Here is a 24,181-nt window from a genome sequence, read left to right on the forward strand (position 1 = left end):
ATTCACTCATTCAGTCGTATTTATTGAGCGCTTACTGTGTGCAGAGCACTGGACTAAGGATGCGAGAGATTACAGAGGGAAAGGGTGAGAGTGCAAGTAACTATATATATATATATATATATATATACTAATAATAACTGTGCTAAGTATTAAGTACTTACCAAGTGCCCGGCACTGTACTTAGCACTGGGGTAGATCCAAGATAACCATGTTGGATCCTTCCAAGATTCTTGAGCGTAGAAATAATGTATGGTGATTCTGCTGTAGTCTCCCAAGCACTTGGTAGAGTGATCTGTGCACAACAGGTGCTCAACAAATACCACCGATTGATCCAATTTCCTGTCAGCCCCCCATCTCTGTTCAGGCAATTCATTCTCATTTTTCTCTCTCTCTCATATAGCAGCAGTCTAGGAGGCTGAAAAGTTGAAAGTGGAATCAGTCAATCAATCCGTATTTATTGAGTGCTTACTGTGTGCAGAGCACCGTACTAAGCGCTTGGGAAGTCCAAGTTGGCAACATATAGAGACGGTCCCTACCCAACAGTGGGCTCACAGTCTAGAAGGGGGAGACAGAGAACAGAACAAAACATATTAACAAAATAAAATAAAATAAATGAGGGGGTGGACTGGGAAGACCCTGGGCAAGTCACTTCACTTCTCTGGGCCTCAGTTCCCTCATCTGTAAAATGGGGATGAAGACTGTGAGCCCCGTGTGGGACAACCTGATTACCTTGTATCTCCCCCAGTGCTTAGAACAGTGCTTGGCACATAGTAAGCACTCAACAAATACCAACATTATTATTATTATTATTATTATTATGTGTTGTTTCCAAAATTATTTTTAAAAACAGCCTGTTTTGATAAACTCGGTATGGAACAATAAGCAGAAGCCTTTTTCTACTGCCCCTCTACAAGGTGAGCTGCGCCCAGAGGACGCTGGCTTCTTTCACGCAAGTGGAAGGCATCGTTGGCAGGGAATGTCTATGTATTGTTATATTGTCCTCTTCCAAGCACATAGTCCAATGCTCTGCACACGGTAAGTGCTCAATAAATACGATTGAATGAAAGGGCCGGGTGCTGACAACCCATCTGGGAGCAGTTTCCCTCAGGATGTGACTGTGCTATCTTCCTAGGTTGGGGTTGGGCTTTAGGTTAATCTCTGTATATCTTTCTTTTTTTTAGGAGAGTGTCACTTTCAAAGCACTCACATTCTTCTGAAAGAATACGTCCCGCAATCAGAACAGGGACAGTCTTCTGGGTGAAGGGGAGGATTATCCTTTCAGGTGCACTGTGGGAACAGATAGCTATTTACTATTCTATTTGTTTTGTTAATGATTCATTCATTCAGTCGTATTTATTGAGTGCTTACTGTGTGCAGAGCACTAAGCGCTTGGGAAGTGCAAGTTGGCAACATATAGAGACGGTCCCTAATGATGTGCATCGAGCTTTATTTCTATTTATTCTGATGACACCCGTCCACATATTTTGTTTTGTCGTCTGTCTCCCCCTCCTAGACTGTGAGCCCGTTGTTGGGTAGGGACCATCTCTATGTGTTGCCAACTTGTACTTCCCATGCGCTTAGTACAGTGCTCTGCGCACAGTAAGTGCTCAATAAATACGATTGAATGAATGAATGAATGTGACCAGTGTTCCCTAGTAATGGCACTTACTATGTGCAAAACACTGTTCTAAGCACTGGGGAGGTTACAGGGTGATCAGGTTGTCCCACGGGGGGCTCACAGTCTTAATCCCCATTTTACAGATGAGGGAACTGAGGCACAGAGAAGTTAAGTGACTTGCCCGAAGTCACACAGCTGACAAGTGGCGGAGCTGGGATTTGAACCCATGACCTCTGACTCCAAAGCTCATGCTCTTTCCATTGAGCTACGCTGTTTCCCTAGTAGAATAAAGAGTCAAGCACCTGCAAGACTTTGCAACCGGTACCTTGCTGGCGATAGTAGGTCGCTGATTCATCAACGCTTACAAGCAACAGCACTTCATTGATCTCAGAGAAGCAGCGTGGCTCAGTGGAAAGAGCCCGGGCTTTGGAGTCAGAGGTCATGGGTTCAAATCCCGCCTCCGCCACTTGTCAACTGTGTGACTTTGGGCAAGTCACTTCACTTCTCTGGACCTCAGTTCCCTCATCTGGAAAATGGTGATTAGGACTGTGAGCCCCACTGTGGGACCACCTTATCACCTTGTAACCTCACCAGCACTTAGAATGGTGCTTTGCACATAGTAAGCGCTTAATAAATGCTATCATTATTATTATTATTGTTAACACACTTCCCACTGCTGAAGATGAACCTCAAAGAACAACAGTTAACCTGCCAATTCGAGAAGCAGCATGGCTATTCGAGAAGCAGCGTGGCTCAGTGGAAAGAGCCTGGGCTTTGGAGTCAGAGGTCATGGGTTCAAATCCCATCTCCGCCAACTGTCAGTGTGTGACTTTGGGCAAGTCACTTAACTTCTCTGGGCCTCAGTTACCTCATCTGTAAAATGGGGATTAAAACTGTGAGCCCCCCCGTGGGACAACCTGATACCCTTGTAACTTCCCCAGCGCTTAGAACAGTGCTTTGCACATAGTAAGTGCTTAACAAATACCATTATTATTATTATTATTATTATTATTATTATTTAATGCCCAGCTGCCGTCACTCAGTGGTCCAAGAAGATTTCCTAGTAAATCTCAGCCTTTCTGTCCCTATCCTTTCCCCTCCCCATACACGCACCCACATACACTCACACACTCTCTCTTGCGCGCGCACACACACACACAACAATGTTCCAGGTCCCACCAGGAGCCCTCTTTCAAGAACAAGAGGAACTAGTTCAGAGGCTAATCTCACCCAGCTGCCCTAAAATAATGCACAAAATGTGTGCTGAGACAGCTGTGGCAAATTACACAAAAATTGTCAGTGACAACGATTAAATAACAAAGCAGGATCATTCATCCTTTAAATGTTCTGGCAGTAAATGTCTTAATGGCGTGGCTGACTGTGCCCGCTAACTTGCCCTACTGCCTGCAGTCCACTTTTTAATGAAGTCCCAACACGGTTAGATCGAAGCCATGAGGAATGGCAAGTCTCCAGAATCTGAGATCTACACATAGAGATCTTCCAGCAGGTTGAGGAGGTACTGCTCAGGTGCTTTCACAGACACTCTCTGAACATATGGAGCACTAAGAAAATAACACAGAATTATACTTAGCACGGCCTTTAGGAAGAAAGGTGAGGAAACTAACTGGAAACTAGTGTGGGTTCTCAGTGGTCCCCGTTGCTGGCAATTTCCGAGCCAGATGTCCATATCAGTTAGTGAAAAATGTGGATAACTATGTTCTCCCAGAATTGTAACTTGGCTTGGAGGAACAATGGCCGTAAATTCTGCATCATGTATATGGTATGAAGGTGGCATCAAGACCTATACTGCTGCCAGCCTCTACCCTCTCCAATCTATATTCCCCGGCGCTGCCCGGCTCATCCGCTGTAGCCATTGCTCGGCGCAAATCGCTCCTCTCCTCCAAAATCTCCCCTCAGGTATTGTGTCTCCCCATATCAAACAAAAACTCCTCACAGTCTACTTCAGGAGTCTCCATCAACTCACCCACCCTATGGGTAGGGACCATCTCTATATGTTGCCAATTTGTACTTCCCAAGCGCTTAGTATAGTGCTCTGCACACAGTAAGCGCTCAATAAATACGATTGAATGAATGAATATTAAGCATGTAACAAAAACCATTATTATTATTATTCTCTGTGCTGCATTTCCCTCATCCGTCAAATTCATTCATTCATTCGATTGTATTTATTGAGCGCTTCCTGTGTGCAGACCACTGTACTAAGTGCTTGGGAAGTCCAAGTTTGCTGTCTTGACAGACGAGCCAGTCTTTTTGTTCCTCTCAGCTTTCCTATCTCCATATACTCTCTCTCTCCTTCCCCCCCGTCCCTCCCACCAAAACAGCAGGGCTCAGTGGAAAGAGCACGGGCTCTGAAGTCAGAGGTCATGGGTTCAAATCTCAGCTCTGCCACTTGTCAGCTGTGTGACTTTGGGCAAGTCACTTCACTTCTCTGGGCCTCAGTTCCCTCATCTATAAAATGGGGATTAAGACCGTGAGCCCCACATGGGACAACCTGATCACCTTGTATCCCCCCCGCGCTTAGAACATAGTAAGCGCTTAACAAATACCATCATTATTATTAAATCCAATAACTCCCTCTCTTCCCTAATCCAGTAGGCCACAGCTCTCCCTGCAGTCTAAGTACTTAACTTCTCTGTGCCTCAGTTACCTCATCTGTAAAACGGGGATTACGACCGCAAGCCCCATGTCCATCCAGATTATTTTATATCTACCCCAGTCCTTAGTATAGTACCTGGCGTACTATACTATTTTTAAAAAGCCATAAAAAAGCACTGCTTAGTACAGTGCTCTTCCCATAGTAAGCACTCAATATATGCCATTGATTGCTTGATTCCAAGCCCTCCTAAAATCCCACCTCCTTCCCCAAGCTTTCCCCAATTCACTTCCCTGCACCCTGAGCCAAATCAGTCAGCCAACTCTAAACAATTATAAATTTATTTATACTCCGCGCAGCACTCATATCGCTAGGTGTACTGATTTATTTTGAGTACTGTAGTTGTGAATTTTGTTTGTCTCCCCTTTTAGAGCGTAAACTCCCGGTGGTCAGGGACCTTTGGGGCAACAATATGTAGTTAGGGAAGCAGCATGGTCTAATTTCTAGACGGTGAGCCCACTGTTGGGTAGGGACTGTCTCTATATGTTGCCAACTTGGACTTCCCAAGTGCTTAGTACAGTGCTCTGCACACAGTAAGCGCTCAATAAATATTATTATTATTATTATTATTATTATTATTATTATTACTACAACTCAAGAACTCTCTTCCAACAAGACTGCCTTTTCCTTCAGTTCTTTAGGGGAACATTGCATATCAATCAGTCAATCAGTCAATCAATCGTATTAATTGAATGCTTACTGTGTGCAGAGCACTGTACTAAGCACTTGGGAAGTACAAGTTGGCAACATATAGAGACAGTCCCTACCCAACAGTGGGCTCACAGTCTAAATGGGGGAGACAGAGAACAAAACCAAACATACTAACAAAATAAAATAAATAGAATAGATATGTACAAGTAAAATAAATAAATAGAGTAATAAATATGTACAAACATATATACATATATACAGGTGTATACATATATACAGGCATATGGCAGAAGGATTGACAGGAGATAAGTAGTGAATTGGCCCGGGAGTAGAAGAGGCACAAAATTCAAAATAATCTTTGGAAAATAATACTTGTGATTATGCAAGTTAAGCGTTGCTTAGCTTTGGATCCACATTTCTGCCTAGTGTGCGGGTTTAGAATTTAGCTCCTGAGGTGTGGGGATATTCAGATGGTCCGTGCGGAGCCCACCAAACTAGTGTCATCTGCTCCAGTGAGTCTGGATTTGAACCGGTGTCTCCAGAGGTAGGCGCGACAGAATTCATATGGCAGCACTTCTGGTGATTTTCTGTATGTTTTTTGTGAACCGTTTGGAAACCGATTTTTGTCTCCAGTTGGCCCTAGAAGGATTTTCTATCACGTGCAGATCGTTTTCAGAGCCACGACCTTCGGACGTGCCCGCTTGTGTAGACTGAATCTCTGTGTACCTGTTTTGTTGTCTGTCTCCCCCTTCTAGACTGTGAGCCCGTTATTGGGTAGGGACCGTCCCTATATGTTGCCAACTTGGACTTCCCAAGCGCTTAGTACAGTGCTCTGCACACAGTAAGTGCTTAATAAATACGATGGAATGAGTGAATGAATAAATACGATTGATTGAATGAATGAATAATAGAGCAAGAGCTTGGGAGTCAAAAGGACCTGAGTTCTAATTCTGATCCCCAGCTTGTCTTCTGTGTGACCTTGGACAAGTCACTTCATTTCTTTCTTCATCAGTTACCTCACCTGTAAATTGGGGATTGTGAGCCCCATGTGGGGCAGGGCTGTGTCCAACCTGAATAGGTTGTATCTATCCCTCACCTTGAACCGTGCTAGGGACATAATAAGCGCCTAACAGATACCACTTAAAAAAAAAAACTGGCGGGGTTTAGCGGTAGTCTGAGCGAGAGTTATGTGTGAGCCTGCCCCTGACAAAGTCTGTGTACAACTAAGACTGTGTACAACTGGGTCCACTTCAGCGACCCCGACTCAAATGCCGTCGCTCAGTTCTGAGCTCTGGGCAGCCCAGTGTGCCACAGGGCAAAGAGGTGGAAAGCTGCAACAAGAAGGCCAGCACCTTCTTTGAAGACCGACCATTTAGCATAGTAACGGAGAGCTGGCAGAAAATATCGAGACACAGGAGCCTGGTGAGGAGGGTGACTCTTGGAACAGAGGCTTCAAAAAAATCATGACATCAAGAGACTTATAATCACAATAATAATGATAATATTTGTTAAGCGCTTACTATGTGCCAAGCACCGTTCTAAGCACTAGGCGGGATGGGGCTCACAGTCTTAATCCCCGTTTTCCAGATGAGGTCACTGAGGCCCGGAGAAGTGAAGTGAGTTGCCCAAAGCCACGCAGCTAAGTGGCGGAGGTGGTATTCGAACCCATGGCCTGAGACTCCCAAGCCCACGCTCCTTCCATGGAGCCATGAAGAAACAGTTATGTGCACAGCAAGGAAGCAGTGTGGCGTAATGGGTAGAGCACGGGCCTGGGGCTCAGAAGGACCTGCGTTCTAATCTCGGCTCTGCCACTTGTCTGCCGTGTGACCTTAGGCAAGTAACTTCTCTGGGCCTCAGTTCCCTCATCTGTAAAATGGGGATTAAGACTAGGAGCCCCACATGGGTCATGGACTCTGTCCAACCTGATTAGCTTGTGTCTACCCCAGCGCTTAGTACAGTGCCTGGCACATTGTAAGCCCTGAACAAATGAATCAATTGTATTTATTGAGTGCTTACTGTGTGCAGAGCATTCATTCAATCGTATTTATTGAGCGCTCACTGTGTGCAGAGCACTGTACTAAGCGCTTGGGAAGCCCAAGTTGGCAACATCTAGAGACGGTCCCTACCCAACAGCGGGCTCACAGTGTAGAAGGGGGAGACAGACAACAAAACAAAACATATTAACAAAATAAAATAAATAGAATAGTAAATATGTCCAAGTAAAATAGAGTAATAAATTTGTACAAACATATATACAGGTGCTGTGGGGAGGGGAAGGAGGTAGGGAGGGGGAAGAGGAGGAGAGGAAGGAGGGGGTTCAGTCTGGGAGCACTGTACTAAGCGCTTGGGAGAGAACAATGTAACTGAATTAGCCGACATGTTCCCCGTCCATAATAAGCTTACAAATACCATAAAAAACCCCCACAAGGCTCTTCCTTTATAGTTAAACCTTCTGGACTCTTTTTGATCCACGTTTGCCCTTGCCCCTTAAATGATAAGATCCTTGTGGGCAAGGATGATATCAAAGCCATTTCTCTCTTGTTTTCCAAATGCTCTGCACGCTGAAGGTGCTCATTAAATATTGATGGTGATTGTTTCCTTTTTCCTCCCTTGTGAATGTGTTCAACCAACATCTCAAATAGAAAGCTTTCAGAGAAATACAGGTGAAGTATGGGTCTTTCTTTTAAAGCCCAGCAAGGGGTGGGAGCTGTGAATGAGTTGAAATGTGGGGACAGGAGATTAGTATGATGCAGGAGTCTTTTTAAAATGATTATTGAGGTGATTAGTGTATTTTTAATATGTTTACATGGGAAGTTACGACTAATAACTATAATAAAATCATTATGGCTGGTTAAACTGCAAATCTCCCTGCTTTTCCAGGATGGCTCAATTCACGGAGTAGTACAGTTGGTCTGAGCAGCGTGGCTCAGTGGGAAGAGCCCAGGCTTGGGAGCCAGAGGTCATGGGTTCTAATCCCGCCTCCGCCACTTGTCAGCTGTGTGACTTTGGGCAAGTCATTTCACTTCTCTGGGCCTCAGTTACCTCATCTGTAAAATGGGGATTAAGACTGTTAGCCCCTCGTGGGACAACCTGATCACCTTGTATCCCCCCCAGCACTTAGAACAGTGCTTGGCACATAGTAAGCAGTGTGGCACAGTGGAAAGAGCACGGGCTTTGGAGTCAGAGGTCATGGGTTCTAATCCCACCTCTGCCACTTGTCAGCTGTGTGACTTTGGGCAAGTCACTTCACTTCTCTGGGCCTCAGTTACCTCATCTGTAAAATGGGGATTAAGACTGTTAGCCCCTCGTGGGACAACCTGATCACCTTGTATCCCCCCCAGCACTTAGAACAGTGCTTGGCACATAGTAAGCAGTGTGGCACAGTGGAAAGAGCCCGGGCTTTGGAGTCAGAGGTCATGAGTTCAAATCCCGGCTCCACCACTTGTCAGCTGTGTGACTTTGGGCAAGTCACTTCACTTCTCTGTGCCTCAGTTACCTCATCTGGAAAACGGGGATTAAGACTGTGAGCCCCCCAAAGGACAACCTGATCACCTTGTAACCTCCCCAGTGCTTAGAACAGTGCTTTGCACATAGTAAGCACTTAATAAATGCCATTATTATTATTATTAATATAGTAAGTGCTTAAATGCCATTGTTATTATTATTATTATTCCTTTCGTAACAAGGAATGTGTTCGTTCTTGTGTGTCTGTTTTGGTCATCTAGGCTAACCTTGACCCTGAGGTGCTATCCACCTCAAATTTAAGTGACCATAGAGGAACTCAGAGCACAGCAGTGTTGTGGGGAGGCAGGGTCGGTCTGTTTGACCCGTGGCCACGTCCCTGTTCCCTTAATAGGGTGCAGACTGTCACTAGGCCAGCAAAGTCAAGGGAAGCTTTTCCAAGGAGAATGTGCTTTCCACTCTTCACGAGCCAATTGTGAGATTTGAAGTCTCCACCTAATTTCACTCTGCTTCCTTAAATCCACTGTGGCTGAACGCTCTTAATCTCCTTGGTTCCCTTCTCAGAGGGAGCATGGACCTGAAAAAAGCCAGTCAGCAGAGGCCTTCTCCTGGCAAAGAGCGGAAGACATTCAGGATAAAACTTAGCAGATTGTGGTCTGCTTTCTCTACTGCTGCCCTCTTTCTCCTCTAATGACCAGGAAACATGTAGTGGGGAAAGCGTCCCTGTCTTAGTTCAGCAGCTACTAGGTGGACGATGTAAATTGTCCCTTTTTGCATCCTCTTTACCACGTCCTCATGGAAGTGAGCCATTTCTTGTTGGGCAGAGGAAGGGATCAGATGAAAGCGATCTCCCCTGGTTCGAAAAGAAAGATGCCTTTGTTAAATGCGTCCTGCCGAATTAAGAGCGACAGCGTTTCAAAAAAGAACGTGATTGTTCCGAGGCAGTGGAGTGAAAGATGGAGAGCAGGAGAAGGGATCGAGGGAGAAGGTGGGACTCGGTGAAGGTGAAAGTAATGAAATTGAGCCGGAGCGCGGGATTGAGGAGTAAGAAGCGGAGCAACTCTGGCGTCCTGGTTGACAGCATGAGGGAGAGTCACTTGTTCATCTTCAATCAATTCACGCTTCCTCTCACAACCGCCTGTGTGGCTGGGCAGGGAAAGAGAGAGAGAGGGAGAAAAGAGAAGAGAGAGAAGAGTGTGTGTGTGTGTTGGGGGGTGCGAGTTGTCAGAAATTGTTAGGAAATACATTTATCAACATTAGGGGAAAATTAGGAAGACGTGGTATTGCCAGGGATAGCTACAAAGCCACTGTCGACCTTCCCTGTTGCTGATATTTTGGGGGAGGAGGAGGAAGGGAAAGGAAGTCTGGCTTTTGAGGACTCTCTAAGGGCCCAATTGGTGATGTCTGGTAAATTAGCCAAACTGAAGCATTTATGTTTGCAATCAAAGGCTAAATGATGCCTAGAGTTTCTCTTCCGGTGTCCCAAAGCTCCCGGGATCACTGGCTGGAAAGAAGCTCCTGAAGCCTATCCAGTGATCTTTGGGGGTTGAGAATAACTAGCCAACTTCTGCTCAAGCCTTGCGTTGACTGCTGTTTGTACCCGGGGGGGCGGGGAGGGGGGTGACCCAGCCGAAGGAATCTTGCAGGTCAGTACTATGTGCAAAGCACTGTTCTAAGCACTGAGGAAGTTACAAGGTGATCAGGTTGTCCCACGGGGGGCTCACAGTTTTAATCCCCATTTTACAGATGAGGTAACTGTGGCCCAGAGAAGTGAAGTGACTTGCCCAAATAATAATAATAATAATCATAATGACATTTATTAAGCGCTTACTGTGTGCAAAGCACTGTTCTAAGCGCTGGGGAGGTTACAAGGTGATCAGGTTGTCCCACAGGGGGCTCACAGTCTTAATCCCCATTTTACAGATGAGGTAACTGTGGCCCAGAGAAGTGAAGTGACTTGCCCAAATAATAATAATCATAATCATAATGACATTTATTAAGCGCTTACTGTGTGCAAAGCAGTGTTCTAAGCGCTGGGGAGGTTACAAGGTGATCAGGTTGTCTCACGGGGGGCTCACAGTCTTAATCCCCATTTTCCAGATGTGGAAACTGAGACTCAGAGAAGTGAAGTGACTTTCCCAAATAATAATAATAATAATGACATTTATTAAGCACTTACTGTGTGCAAAGCACTGTTCTAAGCGCTGGGGAGGTTACAAGGTGATCAGATTGTCCCACGGGGGGCTCACAGCCTTAATCCCCATTTTCCAGATGCGGTAACTGAGACCCAGAGAAGTGAAGTGACTTGCCCAAATAATAATAATAATGACATTTATTAAGCACTTACTGTGTGCAAAGCACTGTTCTAAGCGCTGGAGAGGTTACAAGGTAATCAGGTTGTCCCACGGGCGTGCTTACAGTCTTAATCCCCATTTTACAGAAGAGGTAACTGAGGCCCAGAGAAGCGAAATGACTTGACCAAAGTCACACAGCTGGCAATTGGCGGAGCAGGGATTTGAACCCATGACCTCTGACTCCAAAGCCCGTGCTCTTTCCACTGAGCCACGCTGCTTCTCTGTGGAGGGGTGGAATTGTCTGTCCATTTTAGGAGCAGAGTTTATTGAGACATTGGGCTAGATTTCAGGAGTGAGACCGCAGAGAACTGCGGATGGGGTTCCTTTTCTGAATCTCGTTAAATAATGATGGCATTTGTTAAGCGCTTACTATGTGCAAAGCACTGTTCTAAGCGCTGGGGGGGGATACAACATGATCAGGTTGTCCCACGTGGGGCTCACAGTCAATCCCCATTTTACAGATGAGGTAACTGAGGCTCAGAGAAGTTAAGTGACTTGCCCAAGGTCACACAGCAGACATGTGGCGGAGCCGGGATTAGAACCCATGACCTCTGACTCCAAAGCCCGTGCTCTTTCCACTGAGCCACGCTGCTTCTCTTAATAAAATAAGATGATAAAATAATAAAACTTTTAACTTAATAAAATAAGTTAAATAAAATCTGAGCCTTATGTATTTCTCCCTCCTTCTCCCCTTTCTTCCAAGGAAGACTAAATAGTAATGGTCTTTGAAATCAGTGGTCTTTTCCAGCCCTTTCTCAGGGGCCACATAAGGTGTGTGAATTACTATAGTTAGAATCTAAAGGAGCAGCAGGAGGCAGAGAGGTACTGAGATAAAACATCACACTAAAGCAACAAAGAGATCAGCCAAATGGGGGGCCCACACAAGGGAAGGAGAGAAGATAGGATGAGTGAGAATTTTGCATGTCAAGTGAGCTGTGATCATATAATTAGCCCTAGCTATAAGTATTTTTTTAAATAATAATAATAATGGCCTTTATTAAGCGCTTACTATGTGCAAAACACTGTTCTAAGCGCTGGGGATCAGGTGATCAGGTTGTCCCATGGGGGGCTCACAATCTTAATCCCCATTTTACAAATGAGGCAACCGAGGCCCAGAGGAGTTAAGTGACTTGCCCCAAGTCACACAGCTGACAGTCGGCAGAGCCGGGATTCGAACCCATGAACTGTGGCTCCAAAGCCCGGGCGCTTTCCACTGAGCCACGCTGCTTCCCACGCTGCTTAAATGGTATTCATTAAGTGCATAATACGTGCTAGGCACTGTATTAAGCGCTGGGGTTAGGTGCAAGTTAGGTTGGACACTGTCCATGTCCCACATGGGGCTCACAGTCTTAATCCCCATTTTGCAGATGAAGTAACTGAGACACAGAGAAGTGAAGTGACTTGCCCAAGGTCACGCAGCAGACAAGTGGCAGAGCTGGGATTAGAACTCAGGTCCTCTGACTCCCAAGCGTGTGCTCTTTCCACTAAACCATGCTGTTGTGACAGAGCTACCCGCACTGCCAAGCCGTGATTTGGAATACAGCTCCTGAGGTCCGCCAATTGTCAGCTGTGTGACTTTGGGAGAGTCACTTAACTTCTCTGTGCCTCAGTTCCCTCATCTGTAAAATGGGGATTAAGACTGTGAGTCCCCCGTGGGACAACCTGTTCACCTTGTACCCTTCCCAGCGCTTAGAACAGTGCTTTGCACATAGGAAGTGCTTAATAAATGCCATCATTGTTATTATTATTATTATCCCTGTTCCCCTTCACTGCTGAACTAGCCCACTTATTTCCTCATATGACATCATTGCCTCACACTGCAGTTCATTCATTCAATCGTATTTATTGAGCGCTTACTGTGTGCCATATGTTGCCAACTTGTACTTCCCAAGTGCTTAGTACAGTGCTCTGCACACAGTAAGCGCTCAATAAAAACGATTGAATGAATGAATGAATGAATGTAAAGCACTGTATTAAGTGTTTGGAAAGTCTTAATCCCCATTTGGCAGGTGAAGTACCTGAGACACAGAGAAGGGAAGTGACTCACCCAAGGCACAGAGCAGACAAGTGGTAGAGCTGGGATTAGAACCCAGGTCCTCTGACCCCCAGGCCTGGGCTGGGAGAAAGAAACAGCGTGGCTCAGTGGAAAGAGCCCGGCCTTGGGAGTAGGAGGTCATGGGTTCTAATCCCGGCTCCACCACTGTGTGAGTTGGGGCAAAGCTGTGTGACTTTGGGCAAGTCACCTAACTTCTCTGTGCCTCGGTTACCTCATCTGTAAAATGGGGATTAAGACTGTGAACCCCACGTGGGACAACATGATTAACTTGTATCTACCCCAGTGTTTAGAACAGTGCTTTGCACATAGTAAGCGCTTAACAAATACCATCACTATTATTATTATTATTAAAGTACAATTCAGCAACAGATAGAGACAATCCCTACCCGACAATGGGCTCACAGTCTAGAATTCACTTAACATCCCTGGGTCTTAGTTACCTCATCTGTAAAATGGACGTGAAGGCTGTGAGTCCTATGTGGGACAGGGACTGTGTCCATCCTGATTAGCTTATATCTACCCCAGCACTTAGTACGGAGCCTGGAACATAGTAAGCACTTAACAAATACCATTTAAAAAAAAAAAGAACTGTAGCTCAACGTGGGCAGATATCTCAACTGCCAACCTTGTTATGTTGCACTTTCGCAAGCACGTAGTCCAGTGCCTGGCCCGCAGTAAGCACTCAGTAAATACCGTTGATTGATTGAGACGCACCCGGCGTCAACACGTTAAGTCGGGCTTGTGGCATAATATGATGGCATGTGTACCATTTCCCAGAAATTCACAGAGCTCTCCTCAACCCAGAAGATTTCACTGGGAGCTGGGGCACCCCTCTCTTCCTCCCCGTCTCCAGAACTGCTCCGTTCATTCATTCATTCAATCATATTTGTTGAGTGCTTCTTGTGTGCACAGTACTGTACTAAGTGCTTGGGAAGTACAAGTCGGCAACATATAAAGATGGGCCCTACCCAACAATGTGCTCACAGTCTAGAAGGGAGAGACAGACAACAAAACAAAACATGGAGACAGGTGGCAAAATCCTCAGAACAAATAGAATTAAAGCTATATGAACATAATTAACAAAATAAATAGAATAGTAGACATGTACAAGTAAAATAGAGTAATAAATCTGAACAATTATATATACAAGTGCTGTGGGGAGGGGAAGGAGGTGGGGCAGGGGGATGGGGAGGAGGAGAGGAAAAAGGGGGTTCAATCGGGGAAGGCCTCCTGGAGGAGGTGAGCTCTCAGTAGGACTTTGAAGGGAGGAAGAGAGCGAGCTTGGCGGATGTGTGGAGGGAGGCATTCCTGGTCAGGGGGAGGATGAGGGCCGGGGGTCGACGGCGGGACAAGCGAGAACAAGGTACGGTGAGGAGGTTAGCAGCAGAGGAGCGGAGGGTGCAGGCTGGGCTGGAGAAGGACAGAAGGGAGGTGAGGTAGGAGGGGGCGAGGTGATGGACAGCCTTGAAGCCGAGAGTGAGAAGTTTTTGCTTGATGTGTAGGTTGACAGGTAGCCACTGGAGATTTTTGAGGAGGGGAATAGCATGCCCAGAGCGTTTCTGCACAGAGATGATCCGGGTAGCGGCGTGAAGTATAGATTGAAGTGGGGAGAGACAGGAGGATGGGTGATCAGAGAGGAGGCTGATGCAGTAATCCAGTCGGGATAGGATGAGAGATTGAACCAGCAAGGTAGTGGTTTGGATGGAGAGGAAAGGGCGGATCTTGGCGATGTTGTGGAGGTGAGACCGGTATGTTTCCCTTCCCAGGTCTGAGCGAACTGAGGCATTGCACCTGATCCTGGGGACTCAAGAGGCAGGGGTCTTAGAATAAAGAGAGCAGAACTCCGGAGTCCAGGTGCCGTATCCGTATTAGACAGATGACATAACAAGTGAAAGCTAGAAGACTGGCCAGCCTAATTTGGACCACCGGAATGGCTTCTCCTTTGGAATTCATCTGCCAATCTCCCTGCCACCACAGTTAATTCCTACTGTGTGTGTGTGTGTAGGTGTGGAGAGGGAGGGGAAGTAATTGGAGCTGATAAGTTTTTCAGTTCTTTCACCCCATCTGGGAGAACTTGGCCTTGGTTTTTATGTTCTTGACTACCTTACTTTCACCTATTCATTGTTCAGCTATCCCTCGATTTACAGCCTAGTTATAGTAAAGCCCCTTTTCTACACTTTCCTAGGAACTAGAGACGGAGTTTGGATCTGTAATCTCCTCAAATGCAGGGGACTATACTTTTTCCTTCTAGCACATCCTCCCTTCCCCTCCCTTCAAAGCCCAACTGAAAGCTCACCTCCTCCAGGAGGCCTTCCCAGACCGAGCCCCTCTTTTCCTCAGCTCCTCATCTCCCCAACTCCCTCCCTCTACTCTACCCCCTCCCCACCCCACAGCACTTATGTTTATTTATTAATGATGTGTTAGGTCTATAATTCTATATATTTATATTGATGCTATTGATGCTATTGATGCCTGTCTACTTGTTTTGTTGTCTGTCTCCCCCTTCTAGACTGTGAGCCCATTGTTGGGTAGGGATTGTCTCTATTTGTTGCCGAATTGTACTTTCCAAGCGCTTAGTACAGTGCTTTAAATACAAATGAATGAATGAACATTGCATGTTCCTAAGTGCCTAATACAATTAAGGGCACACAGTTTGTGCAGCAAAGCTGTTGATGGTGATGAGGCTTTGCAAATAGTGAGCAACAGAAATTGGGGGAATATTTGCTTTTGGGCTGTTGTATCATTGATAATAATGACTCTACGTTTGAATACTTAGAGCATGTAAACCCAGAAAATTTTATCCACAATGTAGGCTGGCATATGTTCAATAGAAGCGCAAAAGCATTTTAATTGCATATATACAAATAAACTTACTGAGTTTCATTTGACTAAATGTATTTTCTTCATTCTCCATACTTAAATTCCAGGGCACTCCATTTTATTTTCACTGTTTATTTGCTTACCACAGAATTTCAAAATTGCTTCCTAATATTCACTCTTGAACAAGCAGTGGCAGATATACAAGTACAGAACAGCTTCTGGAAGTAAAAGAATGGGAGGGGGAGCCAACAGCATTCCAAAAAATCCCCCCAGGTCTTGAGAAATGAGTACAAGTTGCAGGAAATCCATTTATATGACTGCCACCTTTGTGGGATTTCAGTGATCTAGCATCATAGAAAATGTAATAGATTCAAAAAAAAAATTAAAGGCGATAGTTACGGAGAGTTTAAAGTCTGGCATTGTAAACCTAGAGTTTCCTTGTACCTTCCTGATTGCTGAGTGCAGATTTCTGCCTATCAAACCCTTGGTCATATCAGTTTCCATTCTATAATTGGAGGTGCGTACCTATGGAAAACTTTTAAAACACATGTTCAAAGTCTTCTTCACCAAGTAGTCTGTCCTGAAGTTCTCTTAGGCTTCACCCAGAGTTTCCTTTCCTTAATAAAACAATACAGAGTAACCTCCCACCCTCTTCTATTTGTTTTTCCTCTTCAACTCTTGATGACCTTCCCAGTTGAATATTTATTAAGAGGGTCCTCAGGGCTCCTTATCAATCCCCCTTTGGACTATCCCCAAACACACAGGGATTTACTAAGTCAGTCAGGCATTCATTCAGTCATTCAATCGTATTTATTGAGTGCTTACTGTGTGCAGAGCACTGTACTAAGCGCTTGGGAAGTACATGTTGGCAACATATAGAGACGGTCCCTCAATATTTATCGGATGTCTAACAGCGATGGTATTTATGCCGTGCTTCCTTTTGTGCAAAAGTTATGTGCTAAGTGCCAGGACAGGTTCAATAATAATAATGATGGTATTTGTTCAGCGCTTACTGTGTGCAAAGCACTGTTCTAAGAGCTGGGGAGGTTACAAGGTGATCAGGTTGTCACAGTTTTAATCCCCATTTTACAGATGAGGTAACTGAGGCCCAGAGAAGTGAAGTGACTTGCCCAAAGTCACACAGCTGACAGTTGGCGGAGCTGGGATTTGAACCCATGACCTAGTTGGGCCTCAAAATGGAGGCGACCCCGCCACAGGCTGCCCTCAAGACCGGAATGTACCTCAGAATACAGCAGGGTTATGTTCCTTTAAAATGTGACTATTGTATGTTTCTTCTATAGACTTTCAGATTAGTTCGGATCCATTCCCAAACCTCTGGAACAGTAATGTGAAATTCCTTTATTCATTGATTCAGTTGTATTTATTGAGCACTTACTGTGTGCAGAGCACTGTACTGAGCGCTTGGGAAGTACAAGTTGGCAACATATTGGGACGGTCCCTACCCAACAACGGGCTCACAGTCTCGAAGGGGGAGATCTGATTAACTTGCATCTAGCCCAGAGCTTAGTAGAGTGCTAGACACATAGTAAGCACTTAACAAATACCTTCAATTATTTAATTTTTGCTATTTTGGAGAAAGTTACGCTGTTACATTAAGCATCACTAAACTATTGTTTGATCTTTATTAAAGTAATTCAAAGCAAAGCAGGGCAACATCAACTAAATAAGGAATTGTAGTATGATTATGAATCATACAATTTGGCAGGAGGCTGCAAAACTACAAGCTTATTCTGCTAACTCTGGGTGGTTTTAACTTTAGTGAAGAATTTGCCCAACTTAGGTTGAACAAAAGCCTTCCTCTTGTCTTCATAAAGCACCTTCAAGCGGGCCAAATCCAAGACTGTGAGCCCACTGTTGGGTAGGGACTGTCTCTATATGTTGCCAACTTGTACTTCCCAAGCGCTTAGTACAGTGCTCTGCACACAGTAAGCACTCAATAAATACGATTGATTGATTGATTGATTGATCTGCTTCTTCACACCTGTGAAGTTCTTTCCCCAACAGGATCTTCTTAAATTATTTTAATAAGTGCATCAGCTTTCTTTAATGCAGGATTCCTTAATCTCAAAGTCTTAGCTGGTGGTGGAGAGTCTATGACCTGTTCTGTTTGGCATCTAGGAATGATGCATTGGATTGCCAAGGTTATCAAACAATAGTGGCGGCATCCCCGAGTTGTATGTTTCACAGATTGGCTACAATTTGGGATTAGGTATCCAACGGCTGAATTCCTGAGTTATATGTACCATGGGGTGGCTATAACCTGGCTGAGGGCAATGGGGAACCTGATGGGATGACATGATCAAAAAATACTGAGTTATCAATCCATCGTATTTATCGAGCACTTACTGTGTGCAAAGCACCGTACTAAGCGCTTGGGAGACTACAATATAACAATGTAATGAAGTTGGTCGACACAATCCCTGCCCACAGCGAGCTTACTGTCTAGAAGGGGAGGCAGACATTAATAGAAATGAATAAATTACAGAGATGGACATAAGTGCTGTGGGGCTGAAGGAGGGGTGAGTAAATGGAACAGTTCCAAGGGTGAAGCAGAAGAGAGTGGGAGAAAAGAAAATGAGACTCAGGAGTCTTTAGTTTTATTTCCCTTACATTGGTACAGAATTTCACTTTTAGCACCCGTTTTGTTTTTGTACATAAATATTGAGAGGTTTCATTCAGATAAGCTATTGTCCAACACTTAATTCTTATTTACATTGCGGGCAGGGAATGTGTTCGCTATATTGTTATTTTATACTCTCCCAAGTGCTTAATACAGTGTTCTGTACACAATAAGCACTCAAATGTGATCGAATGTTTGATACCAGTACTGCTGTTTCTCTTCACAACCTACTGCTAGGGAAATAATACCAACAGAGTAGCCCAAATCACTCCAGTAATTTGGTGTGGTTTTCTTAGCAGTTTTCTCATAAATGCATTCATTCAGTCGTATTTATTGAGCACTTACTGGGTGCAAAACACTGTACTGAGTGCTTGGAAGAATACAGTATAACAATAAATGTTAACAAAAACCCACAGAGGTGGCTAGCAGAAGTGAGTTCTTGACCTAGTTTTAGGCCGTCTTCCCAGGCAAAGTGAAGCAGAGATTTGAAGATTATTCACTTGACTTATCCATGAAGGGAGCAGTTCACCTGGATAATTCCAGGAGAAAAATCCCATTCTGGGACCTGATTTGTCCACATTAGCCACCGGCCTAGGAATTATTATAGATTATCTTAATTTCCAGCTTTCGATTTCACTCTGGGCAGTGTAGACGTTCCAGTCTTTGTGGAAGCAGGTTGAAATATTCTTGAATCTAATAGGTTTCTTCTAAAATGGAGTAACCTGTTTCATACGGGGGCTTTAAATTGGATTACTTTTTAGTTAATGAAGTGCACAATGATGACATTAATGAAAAAGTATTAATAAGATTCTCTTTAATTATATTTAGATTTATTTCTTCTTTTCTAGGTATGGGAAAAGTTCTTAAGCTCCAAAGCTCCACGGATCAATGTCTTCATGGCAGTGCCCACAATATACTCCAAGCTGATGGATTATCATGACAAACATTTTACCCAACCTCACGTCCAGGATTTTGTGCATGCAGTTTGTAAAGACAAAATCAGGTAATTGGAAGTGGCCAACCCAAGCGGCTAAGAAATAAAGGATGAAGTGTGAGAGCTGGCTTCTAAATATGTGTATTCTCACACACTCTCTAAAAAACAGTGTTTCCCAACTTTTTAGAACAGTTTCAGTGATAGTTTTAGAAAGGTCAGTTAATACCCGGAGAGGAAGAATTATGTCTCAGCAGGAGAAGGTTTCTGCTATTTTAAAGGTGGCCGTAATAATGTTTTAAGTCATAAAACAATCACTGAGTGGAGGGCATAATCAAGGCTGGCTTTCACTCATTTTTAAATTTGTAAATAGATTTCTAGTCCTCGTATCCCTTTGGTTCCTAAGAGTGGCAGGGGGCTTGACTATGGCTTAAGGGTTTAAAGGTGACCACTCGTGCCATCATAATAAACTTGTTCTCCTCTTTGATTAAACAGGGTAATTCTGTCTCCAGTTTGGTCAGTTTGGCTTCTTGTTGGCCAAATATATTTAATGCCAGTCAGAATCTGTTTGACTCTTGTGACTACCATGAATGTCACAAACAACAGTTGTGTTGTCGTCTAAATATTTTTATAGTACTCCTTTGCTCCTAGTTCCTTTCTTGTAAAAGCATTTAAAATGAAAGTAGAATTTTTGTTTGTCACATTTCCAACCACTCCCACTATTTATTGTCTACCTGAGCTGGCTTGATATATATATATATATATATATTTTTTTTTAAATGCTATTTGTTAAGCACTTCATGGCTCACTGGAAAGAGCACGGGCCTTGGAGTCAGAGGTCATGGGTTCAAGTCCCGGCTGTGCCAATTGTCAGCTGTGTGACTTTGGGCAAGTCACTTCACTTGTCTGTGCTTCAGTTCCCTCATCTGTAAAAATGGGGATTAAGAATGTGAGCCCCCCGTGGGACAACCTGATCACCTTGTAACCTCCCCAGAGCTTAGAACAGTGCTTTGCATACAGTAAGTGCTTAATAAATGCTATCATTATTATTATTATTATTATTATTCTCCGTGCCTCAGTTACCTCACCTGTAAAATGGGGATTAAGATTGTGAGCCCCATGTGGGACAACCTGATTACCTTGTATCTACCCCAGTGCTTAGAACAGTGCTTGGCACATAGTAAGCGCTTAATAAATGCCGTCATTATTATTATTTTGTGCCAGGTGCTGTAGTAAGCACTGGGGTAAATGCAAGATAACCAGAATGGGCACAGACTCTGTCCCACATGGGGCTCACAGTCTTAATCTCCATTATACTTATGAGGTAACTGAGGCACAGAGAAGTGAAGTGTCTTGCCCAAGGTCACACAGCAGACAAGTGTTGGAGACAGGTTTATTCATTCATTCATTCATTCAATCATATTTATTGAGCACTTACTGTGTGCAGAGCACTGTACTAAGCGCTTGGGAAGTTCAAGCTGGCAACATATAGAGATGGTCCCTACCCAACAGCGGGCTCACAGTCTAGAAGGGGGAGACAGACAGCAAAACAAAACATATAAACCAAATAAAATAAATAGAATAAATATGTACAAGTAAAATAAATAAATAAATAGAGTAATAAATATATGCATATATACAGATTCATGAGTGTTCAATGTGTTGGGAGAGGAGGGAGGAGGAAACTTAAATAACAGTGAATCGGGGCTACTCTAAAAATTGCTAATAATAATAATAATAATAATAATAATGACATTTGTTAAGCGCTTACTACGTGCACAGCACTGTTCTAAGTGCTGGGGGGGATACAAGGTGATCAGGTTGTCCCACGTGGGGCTCACAGTCTTCATCCCCATTTTACAGATGAGGTAACTGAGGCACAGAGAAGTTAAGTGACTTGCCCAAGGTCACACAGCAGACGTGGCGGAGCTGGGATTCGAACCCATGACCTCTGACTCCAAAGCCCGTGCTCTTTCCACTGAGCCGCGCAGCTTCCCAATGAATAATGATAATGATTAATAATGAATTAATGAACTCTAGTTACCATTCTAGTAATCATTCTAGTTACCATAAGCTAAGCACAAGAGAGTTGGCTCAGGCACAGTCCCAGTTCCATGCAGTGAGCCCACTGTTGGGTAGGGACTGTCTCTATATGTTGCCAGCTTGTACTTCCCAAGCGCTTAGTACAGTGCTCTGCACACAGTAAGCGCTCAATAAATATGATTGATTGATTGATTGATGCAGGGCTCAATTTCAGAGGGAGGCTGCTATCCCAAGCTATGCTAAAGTAGAATTTTATCATCTGCCTCAGTCGTGCGGTCACTCATTCATTCATTCGTTTATTCATTCATTCAATCGTATTTATTGAGCGCTTACTGTGTGCAGAGCACTGTACTAAGCGCTTGGGAAGTACAAATCCACAACATATAGAGATGGTCCCTACCCAACAGTGGGCTCACAGTCTAGAAGCGGGGAGATAGACAAAAAAAACCCAAAATAGTAAAACAAGATTCCTCCCCAGGCAGCTTCTGGGATTTGTTTGACTCCGAGGCAGTGAGTGAGAGTGAATATAGAATAAATATGTACAAGTCAAGTAAATAGAGTAATAAATCTGTACAAACATATATACATATGTACAGGTGCTGTGAGGAGGGGAAGGAGGTAAGGTGGAGGGGATGGGGAGAGGAAGGAGGGGGCTGAGTGTGGGAAGGCCTCCTGGAGGAGGTGAGCTCTCAATAGGGCTTTGAAGGGAGGAAGAGAGTGAGGTTGGCTGATGTGCGGAGGGAGGGCATTCCGGGTCAGGGGGAGGACGTGGGCCGGGGGTCGACGGCGGGACGGGCGAGAACGAGGCCCGGTGAGGAGGTTAGCGGCAGAGGAGCGGAGGGTGCAGGCTGAGCTGGAGAAGGAGAGAAGGAAGGTGAGGTAGGAGGGGGCGAAGGGTTGGACAGCCTTGAAGCTGAGAGTGAGGATTAGAACCCAGATCCTCTGACTCCCAATCCTCTACTCTTTCTACACAGGTGTGATTGTGATAGTAAACACCTTCAGCTGTGAATTTTGGAAAGGGGGGCGGGAGAGGGCAAAGCAGGAGACTCCCTTTAGCTCTGAAGAACCAAAGATCCAGCTAGAATAAGGGGATTGAAAAGGGAAGACATGAAGGTGACTTGGATGGACTTGCTTTTTCATTGTACATTTTTCTTTCAAAGTTTAGATATTTGCTTATCTAATGACTAGAGCAGTCTGGGTGGAAGTGAGATTTCCTTTTCTGCTTTTCACATTTTTGTGTAGGTTAATGGTTTCAGGATCAGCGGCCTTGCCAGTACCCGTTTTAGAGCGATGGAAGAGTATCACGGGGCACACTTTACTGGAGAGGTACGGAATGACCGAAATTGGCATGGCGCTGTCCAATCCCCTGAATGGAACTCGTGTCCCAGGTATCATTTCTTTGGAGCCCTGGAGGGCTTTTTCAACTGTTTTTTTTTTTCCTTTATCCTTTTTTTTCCCCCCTTGTCCTTTAGTTGATGAATGTGCCAGCTCTCCGTATTTCTCAAAATTTGTGAGCCAACCACAGAAGTATTTGGCCGCATTTAGGAGCAGAACCAAGCAAGCAAGACATCCCTGGGAGTGCCCTAGCAGCCACCTGGAAGCCAGGGGTCTTCTCCTCCTAGGTCCCCCCGATATCCCTGTCGCCATTCCCCAATAACCTTGCAGGAACCAAGATCAGAGTAGAGAAGCAGCGTGGCTCAGTGGAAAGAGCCCGGGCTTTGGAGTTAGAGGCCATGGGTTCAAATCCAGGCTCTGCCAATTGTCAACTGTGTGACTTTGGGCAAGTCACTTAACTTCTCTGAGCCTCAGTTACCTCATCTGTAAAATGGGGATTAAGACTGTGAGCCCCCCGTGGGACAACCTGATCACCTTGCAACCTCCCCAGCGCTTAGAACAGTGCTTTGAACATAGTAAGCGCTTAATAAATGCCATCATTATTATCATTATGAATCCCACAAATCCCAAGCCAGTTTTTTTCTTTAAATGGTATTTGCTAAGCATGTACTATGTACCAGGCCCATAATGTCATCCAAGAGCGTGACACTCGCATCTTTCATTATCAACACTCAAGTGTGTTGGCTCCTTATGCCCTTTGACACCCCCTTGGATTGGGTCTTGGGACTAAGAAATATTGAAAGAGAAGCTCCCCGGCAACCCCGTTGTCATGGTGAAGGGCTCTTCGTACGGTGGCGAGAGGATGCATCACTCTCCTGGAAAGACCGGAGACATTGGGTTGGAAAAACTAAATTCGGTTTACAGGGGGACACCTTTGCACTGGGGAGGAAGGGACTTAGTTTTTATGCTGGTGCCATGAGGTATTCCTCTGCTAACTCCCTCTGGTTACCTGGAACTGAAACAGGAGTTCCAGGAAGAAGAGATTGCATCGGTTGGATTTTTATTTTCCAATCTGGTTGATAAATAATTTCACTGTTCTGAATTATGTCTCAGGTTAATCTTCATTGACATTGGCCCTGCTCTGCTACCTCTTGGCCACATTAATATGGTAACAAACACAACCCCAACCTGCTCTATCTGTGTGTCTGATTTTTTTTGTGCTTCTGGTCCTGGGTGAAATTTCTTTCTCCCAATGAAGCCAGTCCAACATTTGGGTCTTTTCAGGGGCCAGAAAAGGTCGCTCTGGTATTGGAGCCATTAATGCCAGTGGATGTAAAGTTCTGGAATAACTTCAGAGAGGCGCATAATTGAGGACTCTGCCTAGCAGCAGGCTGAAATCATTGTTTTAAAAAGCCCAACTCGCCGCATTTTAGCTCAGACTACTTTTTATTGGCGTTCCTGATCTTTCTCTTAGAGCCATTTTTTTTAGAGTGCAAGTGTGAGCCAGATTATGGCCACCCCACAGTTCCTGCTGCCTGGAAGTATGCCATGCACCCTTTACTGACTAAACAAATAAGCTCACTGTGGGCAGGGAAT

The 24,181-nt window shown here is 44.6% G+C and overlaps 1 protein-coding gene across 8 annotated transcripts in view; it reads left to right on the forward strand.

Moving 5' to 3' along the window:
• Positions 1–24,181, forward strand: part of ACSF3 (acyl-CoA synthetase family member 3) — a 243,014-nt gene that overhangs the window by 59,851 nt on the left and 158,982 nt on the right. For all 8 annotated transcript variants that reach the window (XM_038754789.1, XM_038754788.1, XM_038754786.1 and 5 more), the window contains 2 exons: positions 19,125–19,279; positions 22,493–22,638. In XM_038754789.1, coding sequence (XP_038610717.1) covers positions 19,125–19,279; positions 22,493–22,638 — 301 coding nt within the window. The remainder of the gene's footprint in view (positions 1–19,124; positions 19,280–22,492; positions 22,639–24,181) is intronic.

Source organism: Tachyglossus aculeatus, chromosome 11, assembly GCF_015852505.1.
Source record: "Tachyglossus aculeatus isolate mTacAcu1 chromosome 11, mTacAcu1.pri, whole genome shotgun sequence".
Classification (NCBI taxonomy): Eukaryota; Metazoa; Chordata; class Mammalia; order Monotremata; family Tachyglossidae; genus Tachyglossus; species Tachyglossus aculeatus.